Source organism: Entelurus aequoreus, linkage group LG07 (assembly GCF_033978785.1).
Source record: "Entelurus aequoreus isolate RoL-2023_Sb linkage group LG07, RoL_Eaeq_v1.1, whole genome shotgun sequence".
NCBI lineage: Eukaryota > Metazoa > Chordata > Actinopteri > Syngnathiformes > Syngnathidae > Entelurus > Entelurus aequoreus.
This window is the reverse complement of record NC_084737.1, coordinates 388,248-410,794: the sequence shown is the minus strand read 5'-3', so window position 1 is coordinate 410,794 and position 22,547 is coordinate 388,248. Positions and strand designations below refer to the sequence as shown.

Here is a 22,547-nt window from a genome sequence, read left to right as displayed (position 1 = left end):
AATGCAGCGAGAGAGATTCGGAGCGACAAAGCGACGATTACCTCATTTAATTTGAGCGAGGATGAAAGATTCGTGGATGAGGAACGTTAGAGTGACGGACTAGAATGCAGTGAAATACATATCTTTTTTCGCTCTGACCGTAACTTAGATACAAGCTGGCTCATTGGATTCCACACTCTCTCCTTTTTCTATTGTGGATCACGGATTTGTATTTTAAACCACCTGGGATACTATATCCTCTTGAAAATGAGAGTCGAGAACGCGAAATGGACATTCACAGTGGCTTTTATCTCCGCGACAAAGCTCTTTAGCATGAGCTAACGTGATAGCATCTGTCTCAAATGCAGATAGAAACAAAATAAATAAATCCCTGACTGGAAGGATAGACAGAATACAATACTATTAAACCATGGACATGTAACTACACGGTTAATAGTTCTCAGCCTGGCAAAGCTTAACAATGCTGTTGCTAACGACGCTAAGGCTAACTTAGCAACTTAGCAACCGGACCTCACAGAGCTATGATAAAAACATTAGCGCTCCACCTACGCCAGCCAGCCCTCATCTGCTCATCAACACCCGTGCTCACCTGCGTTCCAGCGATCGACGGCGCGACGAAGGACTTCACCCGATCATCCGTGCGGTCGGCGGCTAGCATCGGCTAGGCGTCTGCTATCTAAGTAAGTAGTCTTTGTTGTGTTGCTGCAGCCAGCCGCTAATACACCGATCCCACCTACAACTTTCTTCTTTGCAGTCTCCATTGTTCATTAAACAAATTGCAAAAGATTCACCAACACAGATGTCCAGAATACTGTGGAATTATGAAATGAAAACAGAGCTTTTTCTACGGGCTCTGAATCAGGCCCGGCCCTAACCAATCTGGCGCCCTAGGCAAGATTTTAGGTGGCGCCCCCCCCACATCGGCAGTGAAGTGTATATACTCACAATAAACCGAATAGCTTTGTCTTGACCTTTTTTTTTACTTAAAGAAAGCAAATTAACAATCAGATTTGTTAACAAGATAAAAAAAACTATGGATAAATAAATGAATACAAAAAATAAAAAATGAATATATGAAATACAATATTTTTTACATACATAAACACAAAATAAAACGTGTCAACAAGTTGCATAAAATAAATTAAAAATACAATATAAATAAGGCACTGCACAAAACAAGATATCAAACCAGTATGACTTTAACAACTATATTACAAAAAAAGGGGATCCTACAGAGTTCTCTATTTGTGCTTTTTAATACTGCATTAACTAGAATGACTTACAAATTACTGTACACCAGGGAGTACTGTAATTACCTAACGTTACATTATTATTTTCCATAACAATTTAGCCCCCTCCACAATATTAACCCGACGTTAAAACAGAACTAGCTATTTATTGATTAGGAATTGCCGAATCATCTAACATTAGCTTAATGCTAAAAAGCCAGGTTACTATCACATTCTGTAACAGACAAATAATGTCATGTAGGCTAACGTTACTTACCTGCTACCTCTGTCTTTTTCTCGTTTCTCCTCTTCTTTTCTCTTTTTTCTTCCCTGGGCACCTGACAGTTTTGGCCGTTTTGACATCTTTTTGTTGATTTTTTGATGTGGTGACGTCCAAAAAGAGTCATGATACGGGAAGGGAGGGGGCGTTTAATGTTGTAACAAATAATATTTCTATTAAATAGGCTTTACTTTGCATTTTAATTAACGTGTGATTATTTTATGTATTTAGAAATAATAGTACCAACTTTTTTTATTTTTTTCCTCCAACATTTGTGGCACTGGCGTGGCGCCCCCTGATGGACGGCGCCCTTAGCATTTGCCTATACGGCCACGGGCCGGCCCTGCTCTGAATACTTCCCTTGCCCTCGTGACGTCACACGCGTACGTCAGCATAATAAAACGTTTTTAACCGGAAGTTTTGCGGAAATTTAAAATGTCACTTTATAAGTTAAAGTATTGGCATGTGTTGCAATGTTAAGATTTCATCATTGATATATAAACTATCAGACTGCGTGGTCGGTAGTAGTGGCTTTCAGTAGGCCTTTAATGCGCCTTGTATATGAAAAAAGATAATAAATAGACCATTCATCGGCAGCGCGCCTTATAATCCGGTGCGCCCTATGGTCCGTAAAATAGGGTTCATGCATTATTTGTAGTCTGGTGTGTATTTGAAACTTTATGTTGGCTTTAGGCAGATTCTGAGTTAGCTGCAGACCTCACTATCGACTGACGTGCATAGATGGAGCTTTGATCTGGAGCGCGCCCGTGTTGATGCTGTTAAAAGTTTCCAGGTGGAAGCCCGCGAGGGGGGAAGAAAAAAAAAAAAAAAAAAAAAAGTTGCTCTACATAGACCTCAGCTTTGCCCAGCTTGGTGTCCTTTTCCTCCACTCCCCTGAGCACCGGGAGCTGCTGGAGATGAGTAATCAAACTCATTACTGAAGCCTCTGGCCAGCTCCTGCATGTCACTGCATGTAATTAATCTACCTGGGCCAACATATACAGTACGGGAGCCAGGACCGGGCCCTCGGGGGAAGAGGAAGAGAAGAAATCGCATGTGCGGGCAAATTAGAAATAAGAGAAATGGACGTTGAAGAAGGAGATAAGGGATGAGGATAAGTGAGGAGGGCAGTCAATGAGAGGTGACAAGAGGAGATCCAAGGAGAGGCGGTACAAAGTACAAGGTGAGCACAAAACAGCCGCCGGCCTCATTACTGTAACACCGCCAGTTGGCTCAGGTTCATTCGTTATCTGCTCCCGCACTCGTTTACTCTGCAGCTACATGAGTCGCCTCTATGGATTGCATGTCCCTGCGGAATGTGGGGAAAGATACGTCTCGTGTGTGTGTGTTCTTGTATTCCTACCCTTCTGGAGACATGGAGGAGGAAGAGCATCTTCCATATGAGGAGGTGTGAACAAGTGATGACATAAATCATGGTCCCAATAACATTGCATCTAATGGACAATGTCTCATCAGCACCCCTGCTGGTCAAAATGAGGGGGGTCACAAAAATGTGGGGTTTTTCACATTGACTGTGTGTCGCTTTTAAAAGTGCTCCCCCTCTGGTCAACATATGTATTAACATATAACAAAATTATAAAGAGACACACTGTAATAACTTGAAAAATAAATAAATATATATATAGAGACATACTGTAATAACAAAGTAAATAATGAAGATTAAAAAACAATTACAAACAAAACATTTTAAAAATAAATAAATAACTAAAGGCAGTCTTTTTCTCACAATGTTGATTTATTTTCTTATAAAATTTGGAACAATTTCTCATATTCTTTCTGTTTCTGTAATATTGCAATATTTTCTCGTGAAATTATTACTTTTTTATGTAAAATTATTAGTTTTAATGCAAAATGATGACATTTGTTATATACAATTCCGACTTTTATCACGACATTGCCAATTGTTTTGCTTTTCTTGTAAAATAGTGACATTTTTTGACTAAAATTATGACTTTTGTCATAATTTTGCCAAGTAAAATTACGATTATTATTATAATATTGCCAACATTTTTTAAGTTTTCTTATAAAATTGTGACTTTTGTCAAGTAAAATCTTTACTCTTTTCATAAAATTGCCAAAATGTTGAGCGTTTCTCGTAAATTTGCGACTGTTGTTGAGTAAAATTACAACTTTTATCATAATATTGCACAAAGTTTTTCTTGTAGAATATTGACTTGTGTTGAGTAAAATGACGACTTTTGTTATAATACTAGAGGTAGGCATTTTTCGGAGGTCTCAAGAAGGTAAAAAATACAAGAGTGTGTTGGTGTGTGCGTGTGTGCCTGTGTGTGTGTGTGTGTGTGTGTTCTTCTACCCTTCTTGAGACATCAACAAGGAAAAGTGCCTTCCATATTAGGCTGGTGTAAACAAGTTAGGACCGAAATCATGGTCCCAATTTTGAAAACCATTGCATCTAATAGAGAGCCAAATACTAGAGTCCGTGAACATTGCTCCAAAGTCAGGATTTTTTTGTTGATTTAATGTGCAAAATTAGGGTGGTCCCAAAAAGGTTGCTTTTAAAAGTGCTCCCCCTCTGGTCAACATATGAAATAACAAGTGTGTGTAAAAAAATTGAAGTGCTCCCTCTCTGGCCAATATATGTTATAACAAGTGTTATTGAAATGCGCCCCCTTTGGCCAAATTTTTTAAAGAAATATTAAAATTTAAAATTAAAAAATAATGTATATAGAGATATACTGTAATAATTATATATATATTTATATATATATATATATATATATATAGAGAGAGAGAGGGAGAGAGAGAGAGAGAGAGAGAGAGAGAGAGAAGAGAGAGAGAGAGAGAGAGAGAGAGAGAGAGAGAGAGAGAGAGAGAGAGAGAGAGAGAGAGAGAGAGAGAGAGAGAGAGAGAGAGAGAGAGAGAGAGAGAGAGAGAGAGAGAGGCATACTGTAATAACTTGAAGTAAATAATGAAGATTAAAAAAAAATTACAAACAAAAATAATAAATCAAATAATTAACTAAAAGCAGTCTTTCTCTCAACGTGTCGACTTTTTTTCTTATAAACTTGGGAACAATTTATTATATTCTTTCTGTTTCTGTATATTGCAATATTTTCTCGTAAAATTATTACTTTTTTTAATGTACAGTTATTATTTTTAATGCGAAATGGTGACATTTTTCATATAAAAATCTGACTTTTATCACAATATTGCAATTGTTTTTCTGTTCTTGTAAAATAGTGAAATTTTTTAAGCAATATTATGACATTTGTCAAAATTTAACCAAGTAAAATTCCCATTAATATTATATTGCCAACATTTTTAAAGTTTTCTTATAAAATTGTGACTTTTATCAAGTAAAATCTTGACTCTTTTCATAAAAATTGCCAAAATGTTAAGATTTTGTAGTAAATTTGCGACTGTTGTTGAGTAAAATTACAGCTTTTATCATAATATTACACAAATGTTCAGTTTTTCTTTGTAGAATATTGACTTGCCGTTGAGTAAAATGACGACTTTATTATAATACTAGAGGAGGCATTTTTCGGAGGTCTCAAGAAGGTAACAAATACAAGAGGGTGTGTGTGTGTGTGTGGGTGTGTGTGTGTGTGTGTGTGTGTGTGTGTGTGTGTGTGTGTGTGTGTGTGTGTGTGTGTGTGTGTGTTGTGTGTGTGGTGTGTGTGTGTGTGTGTGTGTGTGTGTGTGTGTGTGTGTGTGTGTGTGTGTGTTGTGTGTGTGTGTGTTTTTATCTTGTATTTCTACCCTTCTTGAGACATCAACAAGGAAAAGTACCTTCCATATCAGGCTGGTGTAAACAAGTTAGGACTGAAATCATGGGTCCCCAATATGGAAAACCATTGCAACTAATAGAGAGCCAAATACTAGAGTCTGTGAACATTGCTCCAAAGTCTGGATTTTTTTTGTTGATTTAATGTGCAAAATTAGGGTTGGTCCAAAAAGGTCGGTTTTAAAAGTGCTCCCCTCTGGTCAACATATGAAATAACAAGTGTGTGTAAAAAAATTGAAGTGCTCCCTCTCTGGCCAATATATGTAATAACAAGTGTGTGTAAGGAATTGAAATGCGCCCCTTTGGCCAAAATTTAAAATAAAAAAAAATAAATAAAAAAATAAATGTTATATAGAGATATACTGTAATAACTTGAAAATAAATAAATAAATAAATATATATATATATATATATATATATATATATATATATATATATATATATATATTATATATATATATATATATATATATATATATATATATATAGATAGATAGAGGGATACTGTAATAATAATTAGAATTAAATAATGAAGATTAAAAAAAAATTACAAACACAAAATAAATAAATAAAGTAATTAACTTAAAGCAGTCTTTCTCCTCACAAGGTGTCGACTTTTTTCTTATAAACTTGGGAACAATTTATTATATTCTTTCTGTTTTCTGTAATATTGCAATATTTTCTCTAAAATTATTACTTTTTTAATGTACAGTTATTATTTTTAATGCAAAATGGTGACAGTTGTCATATACAAATCTGACTTGTATCACAATATTGCCAATTGTTTTGATGTCTTGTAAAATAGTGACATTTTCTAAGCAAAATTATGACATTTGTCAAAAATTCCGATTATATTAAAATATTGCCAACATTTTTAAAGTATTCTTATAAAATCGTGACTCTTATCGAGTAAATCTTGACTCTTTTCATACAACTGCCAAAATGTTAAGCTTTTCTCGTAAGATTGCGACTGTTGTTGAGCAAAATTAGAACTTTTATCATAACATTGCACAAATGTTCAGTTATTCTTGTAAAATATTGACGTTGCGTTGAGTAAAATTACGACTTTTATTATTATACTAGTAGGCATTTTTCGGGGGTCTCAAGAAGGTAACAAATACAAGAGTTGTGTGCATGTGTGTGTGTGTCTGGGACGGAGAACTGCCGATTTTTAACAAAGCAAGAGCAGCTGTGAGATGAGGAGCCTGTGAGAAGAAAGCAGAGTGCATACATGGGTCGCCCTCTTGTAATTAGTCATGTTGGCAGATACCTTCTGAGTGTGGTGGAAAAAGGCTTCAAGTGCATACACAAATCAACATCATTTGTTTTGGTTTTGATTTTCTCTTTTCATACTTTGACATCAATGGTCACATGCACTCATGTCATCTCCACTAGATGTAAGTAAGTAAGTACATTTTATTTATAAAGTGCTTTCCCCACAGATAAAACCACAAAAAGCGCTGTACAAAACGTAGGTAAGTAAACAACCATTCAATTTAAAGCAACTGGGGCAACATCATAAAAAGGATACAAAGTGGATTAAAAATGATGGTGCATTAACTAAAAGCTTTACTAAAAAAAGGACGTTTTCAAATGTTTCTTAAACGTTTCAACACAGTCAAGATGACGGAGGGAATGGTGCAAGTTGTTCCAGAGTCTAGGAGCTATAGCCTGGAATGCCAGGTCTCCACAGGTTAAAAATTAGTTTTTGGGGATCTTTAGAACAGTGGTCTCCAACCACCGATTGGTACCGGGCCGCACAAGAAATTAAAAAAATATTATTTTTATTTTATTTTTTTATTTTTTACTAAAACAACATAAAAAACACATTATATTATATATATATATATATATATATATATATATATATATATATATATATATATATATATATATATATATATATATATATAATATATATATATATATATATTATATATATAGATCAATACAGTCTGCAGGGATACAGTCCGTAAGCACACGTGATTGTATTTCTTAATGAAAAATAAATAAATAAATAATAAAATAATAAGGCATGCATGTTCAACAGCCATACGGGTCAAACTGAGGGTGCCGATATAAACAACTTTAACACTGTTACAAATATGCGCCGCACTGTGAACCCACACCAAACAAGAATGACACACACATTTCGGTGAGAACATCCGCACCGTAACACAACGGAACAAATACCCGGAATCCCATGCATCCCTAACTCTTCCCGCTACCACCAAACCCCGCCCACCTCAACCGACGCACGCGGGGTGGGGGGGGGGGGGGGGGGGTTATATGTGTGTGTGTTTGTGTGTGTGTGTGGGGGGGCGGGGGGGGGGTTTGGTGACACTTATATTAGAAAATAATCTCATGGAAATGACTGCTGTCATTTGATTATAATAATAAGAGATGTTGTCTGTCTATCTGTGTTGGCCCTGCGATGAGGTGGGGACTTGTCCAGGGTGTACCCCGCCTCCGGGGCTCCACTGAATGCTCAGGGAGTTTTTGCCTTTGCTCACACACATGAACAATTAGAGGGAACATTTGGTCACGGCACACCGGTGGTTGAAAAACACTGGTTTAGACCGTGGCCAGTCGCAGTGTGACAGTGTCGCGGTGTGGTCCCGACTTGGCATTTCCATGCACGTGACGGCGTGAATAAAGCATGATGTGGTGGGCAGGGGCCGAGCCGGCGAACAAGTCCACCTAGTGTTTTGGTGACAGCAGACAAGTGGGAAGCCTTAAAGTTTAATGGAGGCCACACCACGGAGCGTGCTATTGTTTCACTGCTGGCTGCCAGTATTTAGGCCAGTATTTAACCGGCGGGACATTGCGGCTAATGAAGTCAACCCACCACTGGTGTGATGGATGGAGGGTCACGCCCGGATCATGGGGACTGGGGTACAATAGCTGATAGTGTGCGCTGGAGAGCAGAGAGGAGACTCTTTTTTTTGTTCTTTTTTCCGGTCTGCATCATAAATGTGTGTGCATGCGCTACAAGCCCCATTGGCCATTTGGGGTGGTCAAGCTCCGTCTAGCAAATCAAGTGTGTCAGTGAGCAAATGGAAAATGCCAATTTCACTTTACAACTTCCCTCCCGATCCTATCTCTCGCACCCCCTCCTCACCCGACTGCTATATCACGTGTGGATGAATAAGGTTTTACCGCGGTTTGATTCCTGTCTCTTTTTTTTTTTTTCTCTCACTTCTTTCATTTTCCTGTTGTCTTACCTCCAATTTCCGTCCGGCTTAAAGCCATCTGTTTATTTCCCGTGTGTGTGTGTATGCTTATGGAATGTGTCTATTTGCTGTATAACCAGCTGTTTGCCACCAACACACCCGAGGTGAATCACTAAGCAAATGACATCCCAATTTATTTGCACTCCTATTTTTAGGAAAGACCAATTCTCTGTCTTTCTGTGTCCGCCAGTACGACTACGAGGGCGGCGACATCAGCGACCTGCCAGTCGATCTGTCCGTGGTGTGGAATGGACACTTCGTCATCGACAATCCCTTCGACATTCAAGGTACTACAGGTTTTGTTCGGTTTGTGTGACCAAACTTTTTCCACTGAGGGCCGCACACGGAAAAATTAAAGCATGTGGGGGGCCATTTGATATTTTTCATTTTCAAACCATAACAAAATATATGCATTTTTTATTTATTTTACCTTTAGGGGTCCCGGGGACCATAAAGGGTCTCAGTCATTAAAATGTTAAAAATAAGTCAGATTATTTATTATTTTTTTTATTATTTAACGCTTACAGTAAATCTCTATATCAACTTCAAGTTGATATAAAGCAATACAAATTTAAAAACATTTTTTATGGCTTTTCTGTCAAAAACAACTTAGTTTTTTTATAGTAAAACTGAAATATGCAGTATTTAGTAATTAGAGCCCTAAAAGATCAATAATGCAGGACACCATTGATTTTAATTATTTCATATTTTTGAGTAATCACAGTGAAAAGTTAAATAAAAAAGCACTGAATATATTTTTCATCCAAAAAGTGCCCCACTCATAAAGTGATACATTTTTATTAGGTTTTTCTTTTACTTTCAACACTTAAGTTACGAGATCAACTTCAGATATATCTGTCCATTTTATGCTGGAACTATTATTTTGTTTGTTTTATGCGCTTTGTCAAAGAAAACTTAATTTTTTATATGGCTACTACACAATATATGCAATATTACCACATAAAACATTTTAAAGTGAAATATTTGAAGTAATTGGAGCCCTGAAAATAATTCATTATAACATGGATTTTTTGTCATTATTTTTATTTTTTTGAGCAACGGCAAAAAAAGAAAAATGAAGAAAGACAAAAGCTTTTGTGTCAACATTGCAACTTTTTCTCGTTAGATTTCACCTGATTCCACTTTTTTTAATGTTCTTTTTTATTTTTACAATAGTATTTCCAGAATGTGTGGCGGGCCGGTAAACAATTAGCTGCGGGCCGCAAATGGCCCCCGGGCCGCACTTTGGACACCCCTGGTGTAAAACAATGCCAGGTATTTTGATTTAAAACTGCTGATGTATGCAACAAAGGTCAAAAACTGTGATGGCAAACCAAGTTGATCCGGGAGTAGGGTTTGTCCCGATACCAATATTTTGGTATTAATGTATTTAAACAATTTCTAAAAAAAAAAAAAAAAAAAAAAAAAAAAAGGGGACCACAAAAAATGGCTTTATTGGCTTTATTTTAACAAAAAATCATACGGTACATTAAACATATGTTTATTATTGCAATGGAAGATACATTTTGGCCTTATATAAAATAGTGAGCATACTAGACAACTTGTCTTTTATTAGTAGGTAAACAAACAAATAAACAAACAAACAAATAAAATAGTGAACATACTACACAACTTGTCTTTTAGTAGTAAGTAAACAAACAAAGACTCCTAATTAATCTGCTGACGTATGCAGTAACATATTGTGTCATTTATACACCTATTATTTTGTCAAAATTATAAAGGACAAGCTGTAAAAATTGATTGTTAATCTACTTGTTCATTTACAGTTAATATCTGCTTATTTTCTGTTTTAACATGTTTTATCTACACTTCTGTTCAAAGGTAATAATCACTTATTCTTCTGTTGTTAGTTTTGGATGATACCACAAAGTGCATATGTATGTATATATTTATAATTGATGTATATACAAGTTCATTAAGTATGTACATAGAGTGAACAAGTAGTTCTAGCTCAGAGTAATTTATGATTTAAAGAAAAGGGGTGGAATTAAATAAGTGTAAACTTATTCTCACTCCTTTTCAAATATGTAAAAAAAAAAAAAAAAAAAAAAAAAAAAAGAAAGTCCATTGCTCATTTTGTTTATTTTTTTTCATGTTTTCATTTTGTTATAATGGCTGTTAAAGCTACAGCACTGTATTGGATCAGGCTTGCTCTTGTTTTTTTTTTGCATATTTGAAATAAAAATATATCAAAAATTTAAAAAAATTAAAAAAATTAGATATCGATCCGATACCAAGTAGTTACAGGATCATACATTGGTCATATTCAAAGTCCTCGGTTAGTCCGGGGACGTATTTACTGAGTATATAAACATAATATGAATTTTAAAAAACGAAAAAAAGATTTTGTGACGATAAAAAATATTGATGTAATTATAGTAGTATCGACTCGATACGCTCTTGTACTTTGTATCATTACAGTGGATATCAGGCGTAGATCCACCCATGGCATTTGTTTACATTGTGACGCCGGTAAGCTACGGTGTGTAGTGAAGCATGTTTAGCTATTCCTCGTCCTGCAGTGATAATGGTTTTAACTACTGTAGGTCTTATTTTGATGCTTATTTGAATTCAAGGATTAAGTTAAGTTGATGTTTCTGATTAAAGTTGTGTTTGGGTAGTCTCGGAGGGTTTAGGTCTAGGGTTTAAGGTCAGGGTCGAACCAAGTGTTATCTACTGTAGGTCTTATTTTGATGCTTATTTGAATTCAAGGATTAAGTTAAGTTTAAGTTTCTGATTAAAGTTGTGTTTGGGTAGTCTCGGAGGGTTTGGGTGTAGGGTTTAAGGTCAGGTTTGAACCAAGTTTTAAGTACTGTAGGTCTTATTTTGATGCTTATTTGAATTGAAGGATTAAGTTAAGTTTATGTTTCTGATTAAAGTTGTGTTTGGGTAGTCTCGGAGGGTTTAGGTCTAGGGTTTAAGGTCAGGTTTGAACCAAGTTGTATCTACTGTACATCTTATTTTGATGCGTATTTGAATTCAAGGATTAAGTTAAGTTTATGTTTCTGATTAAAGTTGTGTTTGGGTAGTCTCGGAGGGTTTAGGTCTAGAGTTTAAGGTCAGGTTTGAACCAAGTTTTAACTACTGTAGGTCTTATTTTGATGCTTATTTGAATTCAAGGATTAAGTTAAGTTTAAGTTTCTGATTAAAGTTGTGCTTGGGTAGTCTCGAAGGGTTTAGGTCTAGGGTTTAAGGTCAGGTTCAAACCAAGTTTTATCTACTGTAGGTCTTATTTTCATGCCTATTTGAATTCAAGGATTAAGTTAAGTTTATGTTTCTGATTAAAGTTGTGTTTGGGTAGTCTCGGAGGGTTTAGGTCTAGGGTTTAAGGTCAGGTTTGAACCAAGTTTTATCTACTGTAGGTCTTATTTTGATGCTTATTTGAATTGAAGGATTAAGTTATGTTTTTTTTTCTGATTAAAGTTGTGTTTGGGTAGTCTTGGAGGGTTTAGGTCTAGGGTTTAAGGTCAGGGTCGAACCAAGTGTTATCTACTGTAGGGCTTATTTTGATGCTTATTTGAATTCAAGGATTAAGTTAAGTTTATGTTTCTGATTAAAGTTGTGTTTGTGTAGTCTCGGAGGGTTTAGGTCTAGGGTTTAAGGTCAGGTTTGAACCAAGTTTTAACTACTGTAGGTCTTATTTTGATGCTTATTTGAATTCAAGGATTAAGTTAAGTTTAAGTTTCTGATTAAAGTTGTGTTTGGGTAGTTTCGGAGGGTTTAGGTCTAGGGTTTAAGGTCAGGTTTGAACCAAGTTTTAACTACTGTACGTCTTATTTTGATGCTTATTTGAATTCAAGGATTAAGTTGAGTTTATGGTTCTGATTAAAGTTGTGCTTGGGTAGTCTCGGAGGGTTTAGGTCTAGGGTTTAAGGTCAGGTTTGAACCAAGTTTTATCTACTGTAGGTCTTATTTTGATGCTTATTTGAATTCAATGATTAAGTTAAGTTTATGTTTCTGATTAAAGTTGTGTTTGGGTAGTCTCGGAGGGTTTAGGTCTAGGGTTTAAGGTCAGGTTTGAACCAAGTTTTAACTACTGTAGGTCTTATTTTGATGCTTATTTGAATTCAAGGATTAAGTTAAGTTTATGTTTCTGATTAAAGTTGTGCTTGGGTAGTCTCGGAGGGTTTAGGTCTAGGGTTTAAGGTCAGGTTTGAACGAAGTTGTATCTACTGTAGGTCTTATTTTGATGCTTATTTGAATTCAAGGAGTAAGGGGTGTTCATGGTGGCTCTCAAACCGCCATGAACCGTATACCTACCATTTCAACACATTCTTAAACACGGCGCCAACGCGGATTGGCACAGTGCTATTGCTTCACTGCAGGTTGCCAGTATCTCAGCTAGTATTTACCCAGTGGGACGTCGTGGCTAATGACCTCGTGTGATGGATGGAGTAGTTCCCCGCAGTTCTCAGGGTTCATGGCGGATGAGTGACGGACGACCGGGGTTTGTCTAAGCGCGGCGAATTGCCAAGCCGCCATGAACCGCCATCTAAACCGGTGGTCTGAAAAAATGTGCTAGGCGTAACATTTTTCTGTTCAACGCTACTAAGCATGCCCACTTGTGGGCACACACATCAACGCTAAAGGTTTCCTTGAAATAAATAACCATGGCAATTAAGGTAAAAAAAAAACATGGTTTACTATGGTTATTTTTTAGCATAATTCTACATACCAGGGAACAAACCAAAACAAAAAAGGTATAAACCTTGTGTGGTGTTCGGGTCTGTGGGACCCGTTTTCATTTTTTATTAAAAGAAAAATTATACAATTAATTATTTTTTCAAACTGAGACTCACTGACTTTGGCTCATTTTCTGTGAAGAACATATATCAGAATACATATTTAATGACCACACACCATACACCCGCCCTACACATATTACATATAAGATGTCCGGGTCCACTGGACTAATAGAAGTGTGGAAATTGATGTTCTGTTTACCACACACACACACACACACACACACACACACACACACACACACACACACACACACACACACACACACACACACACACACACACACACACACACACACACACACACACACACACACACACACACACACACACAGCAGGCCTAGACAGGAGGAGGACAGAGTGTTGGTACACAGAACATCAGAGGGTCAAATGTGCGAGAAAGTGAGAGCAGACAGTGTTAACAAATAATGTTACAACCTTGTTCCCAAATATTTTTTTTAGATCTTTTAAGATGGAAAGTGTAGCTGCCATTATGATGTGCAGTCATGTTGTCTAATGACCGTAAGTCAGGCCCGCGGGCACCAGGTCGCCCGCTGGCCTGTTCTAAAAATAGCTCAAATAGCAGCACTTACCAGTGAGCTGCCTCTATTTTTTAAATTGTATTTATTTACTAGCAAGCTGGTCTCGCTTTGCTCAACATTTTTAATTCTAAGAGAGACAAAACTCAAATAGAATTTGAAAATCCAAGAAAATATTTTAAAGACTTGGTCTTCACTTGTTTAAATAAATTCCTTTTTTTTTTTTACTTTGCTTCTTATAACTTTCAGAAAGACAATTTTAGAGAAAAAATACAACCTTAAAAATGATTTTAGGATTTTTAAACACATATACCTTTTTACCTCTTAAATTCCTTCCTCTTCTTTAAAAGAGGAGAAAACACGAAAAAAATGACAATTAAATTTTGAAACATAGTTTATCTTCAATTTCGACTCTTTAAAATTCAAAATTCAACCGAAAAAAAGAAGAGAAAAACTAGCTAGTTCGAATCTTTTTGAAAAAATTAAAACAATAATTTATGGAACATCATTAGTAATTTTTCCTGATTAAGATTAATTTTAGAATTTTGATGACATGTTTTAAATAGGTTAAAATCCAATCTGCACTTTGTTAGAATATATAACAAATTGGACCAAGCTATATTTCTAACAAAGACAAATCATTATTTCTTCTAGATTTTCCAGAACAAAATTTTAAAAGAAATTCAAAAGACTTTGAAATAAGATTTAAATTTGATTCTACAGATTTTTTAGATTTGCCAGAATAATTTTTTATAATTTTAATCATAATAAGTTTGAAGAAATATTTCACAAATATTCTTCGTCAAAAAAACAGAAGCTAAAATGAAGAATTAAATTAAAATGTATTTATTATTCTTTACAATAAAAAAAATAAATGTACTTGAACATTGGTTTAAATTGTCAGGAAAGAAGAGGAAGGAATTTAAAAGGTAAAAAGGTATATGTGTTTAAAAATCCTAAAACCATTTTTAAGGTTGTATTTTTTCTCTAAAATTGTCTTTCTGAAAGTTATAAGAAGCAAAGTAAAAAAAAAAAAAGGAATTTATTTAAAAAAGTGAAGACCAAGTCTTTAAAATATTTTCTTGGATTTTCGTATTCTATTTGAGTTTTGTCTCTCTTAGAATTAAAAATATCGAGCAAAGCGAGACCAGCTTGCTAGTAAATAAATACAATTTAAAAAATAGAGGCAGCTCACTGGTAAGTGCTGCTATTTGAGCTATTTTTAGAACAGGCCAGCGGGCTACTCATCTGGTCCTTACGGGCTACCTGGTGCCCGCGGGCACCGCGTTGGTGACCCCTGATCTAAATAGTCTGTTATGTATGCCCCTTGCATCATAAGTGTTTAGTTTGCTACCATCGAAAAGAAGATGTTAATTGTTTTTTGGGATTTGTAAAAACATGATCGGAGTCTCAAGGTTGGAAAAGCGGCCGTGGAAGACAAAGATGTTTAGGATCTGGTGTAAAGCTGGGCAAAACAAAAATGGATAGGAACAAGATACACAAATGAGCAGACTGGCAAACGATGGGAGAGCATGATGGGTGGATGACAGGTTGATAAATGGCAGTTGAGGGAAATGAAAATTGATAACGAAAAACCAAAAGTGACACAAAGGGAAGACATTTATTATTCCAATGACTGCCCGTGCATGAAGTGGAAAACAATTAAAAACTCTTCCTCAAGTGTATTGCGTCAGGCGGGGGGGGGGGTACACTAATGAATTCTGACGTCCCGACACACAAGATAAGTACGTCACACGGATATTTGCTTAAAATTTGCATATGTAGAGTCAGATTTACAAATATTCCCCCTGCTTGGTTGTCCTGTTCCAGTCACTGTATGTTTGCTATCTTTAGATGACAAAGTGCTCCTTCTAATCTAACGTTCTGTCTGACCCACTTTGGATAGAAGTCAGACACATGGTTCATCTTGCAGAGAGCTTGCAAATGAGTTGCTTATAGGTCATAACCCAATTCTGCTGCTGCATGTTTTCACTAAAGAATGTGCTCCTTTAAAGTCTGCTTTCCTTTCTGTGGTCACATCTTGATTGCTTTACGGTCTTGAGATGGACATGTGGATCGCAGGACACAGGCTTGTTAAGTAAATCCATCATATTTCTAACGACAACACCTTGGGTCCTAACCAATTAAGTAGCAGCTAAGTGTTAAATGTAGCCAATGCAGGTTTTTCTTACCGGGATTTAGAAGGAATTCAAACAAAAAGAGCACACCTCTCTTCAGAATAGCATTGAGGCGGTCTGTAAAAGTACTTTCTACTATTATGTTTGTTGAACATTCATTAAACTCTTAAGTGTTAATCCACATTTATTGCTTGCTATCATAATCAATTTAGTAGGATTTTGTACAAACACAACACGCTGTTAGAAAACTGAAAAAGTCACTCACATTACATTCATGTTTATTTTTAAATGTGTGCTAACACAAACAATGTTTTAAATTAAATAATATTATTATATATATATATTTTTAATATATATATACATATATTTAAAAAAAATGTTTTTTTGTATGTATGTGAATATACGTATATGTATGTATGTATATATATATATATATATATATATATATATATATATATATATATATATATATATATATATATATATATATATATATACACATACATACATATATACTTTTTAAGCAGTATTTTACTAGATATTGTACTTTGTTATATATGTATATATATATATATATATATATATATATATATATATATATATATATATATATATATATATATATATATATATACACATATATATATATATACACATATGCACATATGCACATATATATATATATATATATATATATATATATATATATATATATATATATATATATATATATATATATATATACACATATATATATATATATACACATATGCACATATGCATATATATATATATATATTTTTTTTTTAAAGGGCTTTATAAATGAAGTTGATATGGTATATATACATACAAATACACATATACATATATGTGTGTATATATATATATATATATATATATATATATATATATATATATATATATATATATATATATATATATATATATATATATATATATATATATATATACATACATATATATATATATATATATACATACATACATATATATACATATATATATATATATATGTATATATATATATATATATATATATATATATAAATCTAAATACACATATGCATATATGTATATATACATGTGCGTTTGTATATGTATGTATGAATACATGTGCATATATATATATATATATATATATATATATATATATATATATATATATATATATATATATATATATACACATACATACATATATACTTTTTAAGCACTATTTTACAAGATATTTTACTTTGTTTTTCAGTCTATTTGTTTTTGCAGTGTGTTGTGGGGCCACTGTGCAGCCTAATTCGAACTCTGTTGCTACCCAAAACTTCAGCAACAAACGTTTGTGCCGCATACTGAAAAGTCAAAGCATGTGGGGGGGGGCCTGGGGGTTCTTTTCATAATGTTTTATTTTTGTTTTTGTTGACGTTTGTTGTAAAAATCTGCCTCCGCATCTGTTTCTGACACATTTTTCAGGCTAGCTGTATTGAAAACAAAACCCCGCCCACTCTGATTTAAACCATTGAAATACTTTTTTTAGTTGATGACTTATGGTCATTTAAAAACAGCACTGCACATCATAATGACGGCGACAGTTTTGATACTAAAGGTCTAAAATAAATTATGTAGAACGTCCGGAAAATCTTAATGGGCCGCATGTCGCCCACGGGCCGTATTTTGCCACGGTCTGCTGTATATGCATTTGGTTAAATAACTGCAGGGACTCCAAAGGTTATCTATTGTATAAACTTCTTTAAAAGCGATGCATCATGTAATGATCCTCGCCAAGACTTTCTCCTCATCCTCCCTTTAATCCTTGGCCACTCCATCCCCTTTGTCTTCCTCCTTCAACACTGGGCCGCCATTACTGTATTGAACGGCGCATTCTGGCTCTCGCCCGGCTTTGGCCCCGGTGTGAAGTGGAGATGTTAATTAAATCTTTCATTTGCTCCAGATTAATTAGCATTATGCTACTTTTTAAGATAAACCGTGACTAATCAGATTAGGCCGGGGCGAGCTGTAAGGCTGAGGCTGAGGATGAATCTGAAAAGAAGATCCCTTTGAAGTCTTGCGCTCTTTCTGAGAATACCGAGGAAGAAAGTTTGACTAAATGTTCTTTTTATTTGTACCTTCTTGTCTGTTTTCACCATTTATTTTTGTGCGAATCTACCACACACACACACACACACTATATCCTTTCATCTGCCTCTTCTTCTCAGGTGTTATTATTATTATTTATTTTACTCCTAATGACTTTTTCCACTCTGAGGAGTAAACGGAATCCATTTTTACACAACAAATTATCACTTCCCCTCTGGCATTAAAGGCATTACCTGTTGAATTAATTTCTGTAATATCGCTACTGGTTATTTTTTGGGAGGATTTGTTTTCCATCTGCTTATCCTTGGGAAATTGTATGTATTAATATACATTTTTTGCAGTGATAATCACCCGCTGAGGGCTTCACAGGTTTAAAGATAATTGGAATTTAGTTGCGAGGAGACTTTCAATGAGGGTTTGTTTATTTTTTTCCCCTTGTCTGAAAAATTGGGCTGTGTGTAAATTCCCGCACTTCTCTACTTATACCTCAATATGTACACGATGGGCCTGATCTACTATTTGTTTACACATGCAAACTTGATAGCACACGCAAAGCTGATGTACTTTTATTTACCGTCTATTATCTTCTATGTTAGCTACCTCTCTTTGTCTATAATGTATATTTTCTGCTGAATTCTTCTCTCTATTTTATGCTGCCCTTATTTTATTTTTATTTATTTTTTGCTGCAGCTGTTACATATACTGTAATATTGTACATGGTCATTGGGATTTGTTATTTATTGTATATATTATATACAAATATAATAGAATAGAATATATCAGTATATATATTATATACTGTATATCAGGGGTCACCAACCTTTTTGAAACCAAGAGCTACTTCTTGGGTAGTGATTAATGTGAAGGGCTACCAGTTTGATACACACTTAAATAAATTGCCAGAAATAGCCAATTTGCTCAATTTACCTTTAACTCTATGTTATTATTAATAATTAATGATATTTACACTTAATTTAACGGTTTAAAAGAGGAGAAAACACGAAAAAAATGACAATTCAATTTTGAAACATAGTTTATCTTCAATTTCGACTCTTTAAAATTCAAAATGCAACCGAAAAAAAGAAGAGAAAAACTAGCTAATTCGAATCTTTTTGAAAAAATTAAAAAAATAATTTATGGAACATCATTAGTAATTTTTACTGATTAAGCTTATTTTTAGAATTTTGATGACATGTTTTAAATAGGTTAAAATCCAATCTGCACTTTGTTAGAATATATAACAAATTGGACCAAGCTATATTTCTAACAAAGACAAATCATTATTTCTTCTAGATTTTCCAGAACAAAATTTTTGAAAGAAATTCAAAAGACTTTGAAATAAGATTTAAATTTGATTCTACAGATTTTCTAGATTTGCCAGAATATTTTTTTTTAATTTTAATCATAAGTTTGAAGAAATATTTCACAAATATTCTTCGTCAAAAAAACAGAAGCTAAAATGAAGAATTAAATTAAAATGTATTTATTATTCTTTACAATAAAAAAAAAAAAAATTACTTAAACATTGATTTAAATTGTCAGGAAAGAAGAGGAAGGAATTTAAAAGGTAAAAAGGTATATGTGTTTAAAAACCCTAAAATCATTTTTAAGGTTGCATTTTTTTCTCTAAAATTGTCTTTCTGAAAGTTATAAGAAGCAAAGTAAAAAAAATAATGAATTTATTTAAACAAGTGAAGACCAAGTCTTTCAAATATTTTCTTGGATTTTCAAATTCTATTTGAGTTTTGTCTCTCTTAGAATTAAAAATGTCGAGCAAAGCGAGACCAGCTTGCTAGTAAATAAATAAAATTTAAAAAATAGAGGCAGCTCACTGGTAAGTGCTGCTATTTGAGCTATATATTTAGAACAGGCCAGCGGGCTACTCATCTGGTCCTTACGGGCTACCTGGTGCCCGCGGGCACCGCGTTGGTGACCCCTGCTGTATATATAATATGTAAATATTACATATATGTTATATTTTATATTGCTGCTATGGTACATTTTTAGTCTACTTAATACCTGCATTATCATTTCCATCCTTTGAAACTGAGCTACTGTGTGGAACAATTCCCCTTGTGGATCAATAAAGTTTGTCAAAGTCTAAGTCTAATTAAATGAGCTAAATTAGAGGTGTCCAAACTACGGACCACCGACAACTTCAGATTGGCCCAGGAAACGTAAAGAGTTCAAATAAGGTATGTCGCCGGTAGGGAGATTGCATTCATCTTAATAGACTGTCTTATATGACGCCATTTTATCACCATAAAGTGGTTAATGCAAGAAAGTTAGGTCCATGACCTTTACTTATTCTCCAAACTGAGTTATGTGCAGCATTTACTTATATGACTAAACGCAAACAACCTTCCCTAGTCATGGTGCAAAAAATAAATTGAAATAATAATACATCCAACCAACACAAAATGTCAACAGACATGGTAACACATGCCACAACATACTCGCCGAACTTTGTGGATATATTAAAAAATGTCCATGCACCAAAATACATTGTAAATTACACCCATTTAAATATATTACAATGAGAGGTAGCTTTTTCTGGATGAAAACAAGCATTTGCAAGGGGTTCTGGGTACTTGTTCTGTTGTGTTTATGTTGTGTTACGGTGCGGATGTTCTCCCGAAATTGTTTGGTGTGGGTTCACAGTGTGGCGCATATTTGTAACAGTGTTAAAGTTGTTTATACGGTCAGCCTCAGTGTGACCTGTATGGCTGTTGATCAAGTACGCTCGCACTCGCTAGTGCGTGTGTCAAGCCGTAGATATTATGTGACTGGGCCAGTACGCAAAGGCAGCGACTTCAAGGATTAATTTGGCGCTCTGTACATCTTCCTGCGTCCGTGTACACAGCGGCGTTTTAGAAAGTCAGACATTTTACTTTCGGAAACCGATACCGATAATTTCCGATATTACTTTTTGAAGCATTTATCGGCCGATAATATTGGCGGTCCGATATTATCGGACATCCCTAATTATTAGGGACCGAATGTCCCTTTGGGACAGAGGACCCTATTGTATTTGTAAGGTTTTATTATTATTATACCTCTTTCAGCTGTAATTTGACCCCCTTAACATGCTTCAAAACTCACCATATTTGACACACACATCAAGACTGGCGAAAGTTGTGATCTAATCAAAAAACCTAGCCCCAAAACTCAAAATTGCGCTCTAGCGCCCCCTAGGAAGAAAACAGACAAAACTGCCTGTAACTTCCAGTAGGAATGTCGTAGAGACATGAAACAAAAACCTCTATGTAGGTCTCACTTAGACCTAGATTTCATACACTGACATGCTTCAGCAAAAATCAACAGGAAGTTTGCAATTCCCCCTTCAAAACAAAAGTTTTATAAAAACAGTCACCTTTGCCTCTTGGAACTATAATTTCACCCTCTTAACATGCTTCAAAACTCACCAAACTGGACACACACATCAGGACTGGCAAAAATTGCGATTTAATAAAAAAACCCAACCCCAAAACTCAAAATTGCGCTCTAGCGCCCCCTAGGAAGAAAACACAGACAAAACTGCTCCTAGGAAGAAAACACAGACAAAACTGCCTGTAACTTCCAGTAGGAATGTCGTAGAGACATGGAACAAAAACCTCTATGTAGGTCTCACTTAGACCTAGATTTCATTCACTGACAACTCCCAGCAAAAATCAGCAGGAAGTTTGCAATTCCCCCTTCAAAACAAAAGTTGTGTAAAAAACCGGTCATATTTGACACACACATCAATTGTGATCTAATCAAAAAACCTAGCCCCAAAACTCAAAATTGCCTTCTAGCGCCCCCTAGGAAGAAAACACAGACAAAACTGCCTGTAACTTCCAGTAGGAATGTCGTAAAGACATAAAACAAAAACCTCTATGTAGGTCTCACTTAGACCTACATTTCATACACCGACATCCCCCAGCAAAAATCAACAGGAAATTTGCAATTCCCCCTTCAAAACAAAAGTTTTGTAAAAACAGTCACCTTTGCCTCTTGGAGCTATAATTTCACCCCCTTAACATGCTTCAAAACTCACCAAACTGGACACACACATCAGGACTGGCAAAAATTGCAATCTAATAAAAAAACCCAACCCCAAAACTCAAAATTGCGCTCTAGCGCCCCTTAGGAAGAAAACACAGACAAAACTGCTCCTAGGAAGAAAACACAGACAAAACTGCCTGTAACTTCCAGTAGGAATGTCGTAGAGATATGAAACAAAAACCTCTATGTAGGTCTCACTTAGACTTAGATTTCATTCACTAAAAACTCCCAGCAAAAATCAGCAGAAAAGTTTGCAATTCCCCCTTCAAAACAAAAGTTTTGTAAAAACCGGTCACCTTTTTTCAAACATTATCTCCTCTGAGCGCGTTTGTCGTGTCGGCTTCAAATTAGCACAAGAGAGAGATTGAACCCTTCTGAATAAAAGTTGACGAAAGAGTTTTAATTACTGCTCCGGTTTGGATTTTATGTGCCGTCAAAGT

At 34.9% G+C, this 22,547-nt stretch overlaps 1 protein-coding gene across 1 annotated transcript in view; it reads left to right on the top strand.

Annotated features, from left to right (window-relative positions):
- Positions 1-22,547, top strand: part of LOC133653245 (plexin-A1-like) — a 195,125-nt gene that overhangs the window by 127,651 nt on the left and 44,927 nt on the right. Inside the window, exon 7 of the mRNA XM_062052325.1 lies at positions 8,702-8,798. Coding sequence (XP_061908309.1) covers positions 8,702-8,798 — 97 coding nt within the window. The remainder of the gene's footprint in view (positions 1-8,701; positions 8,799-22,547) is intronic.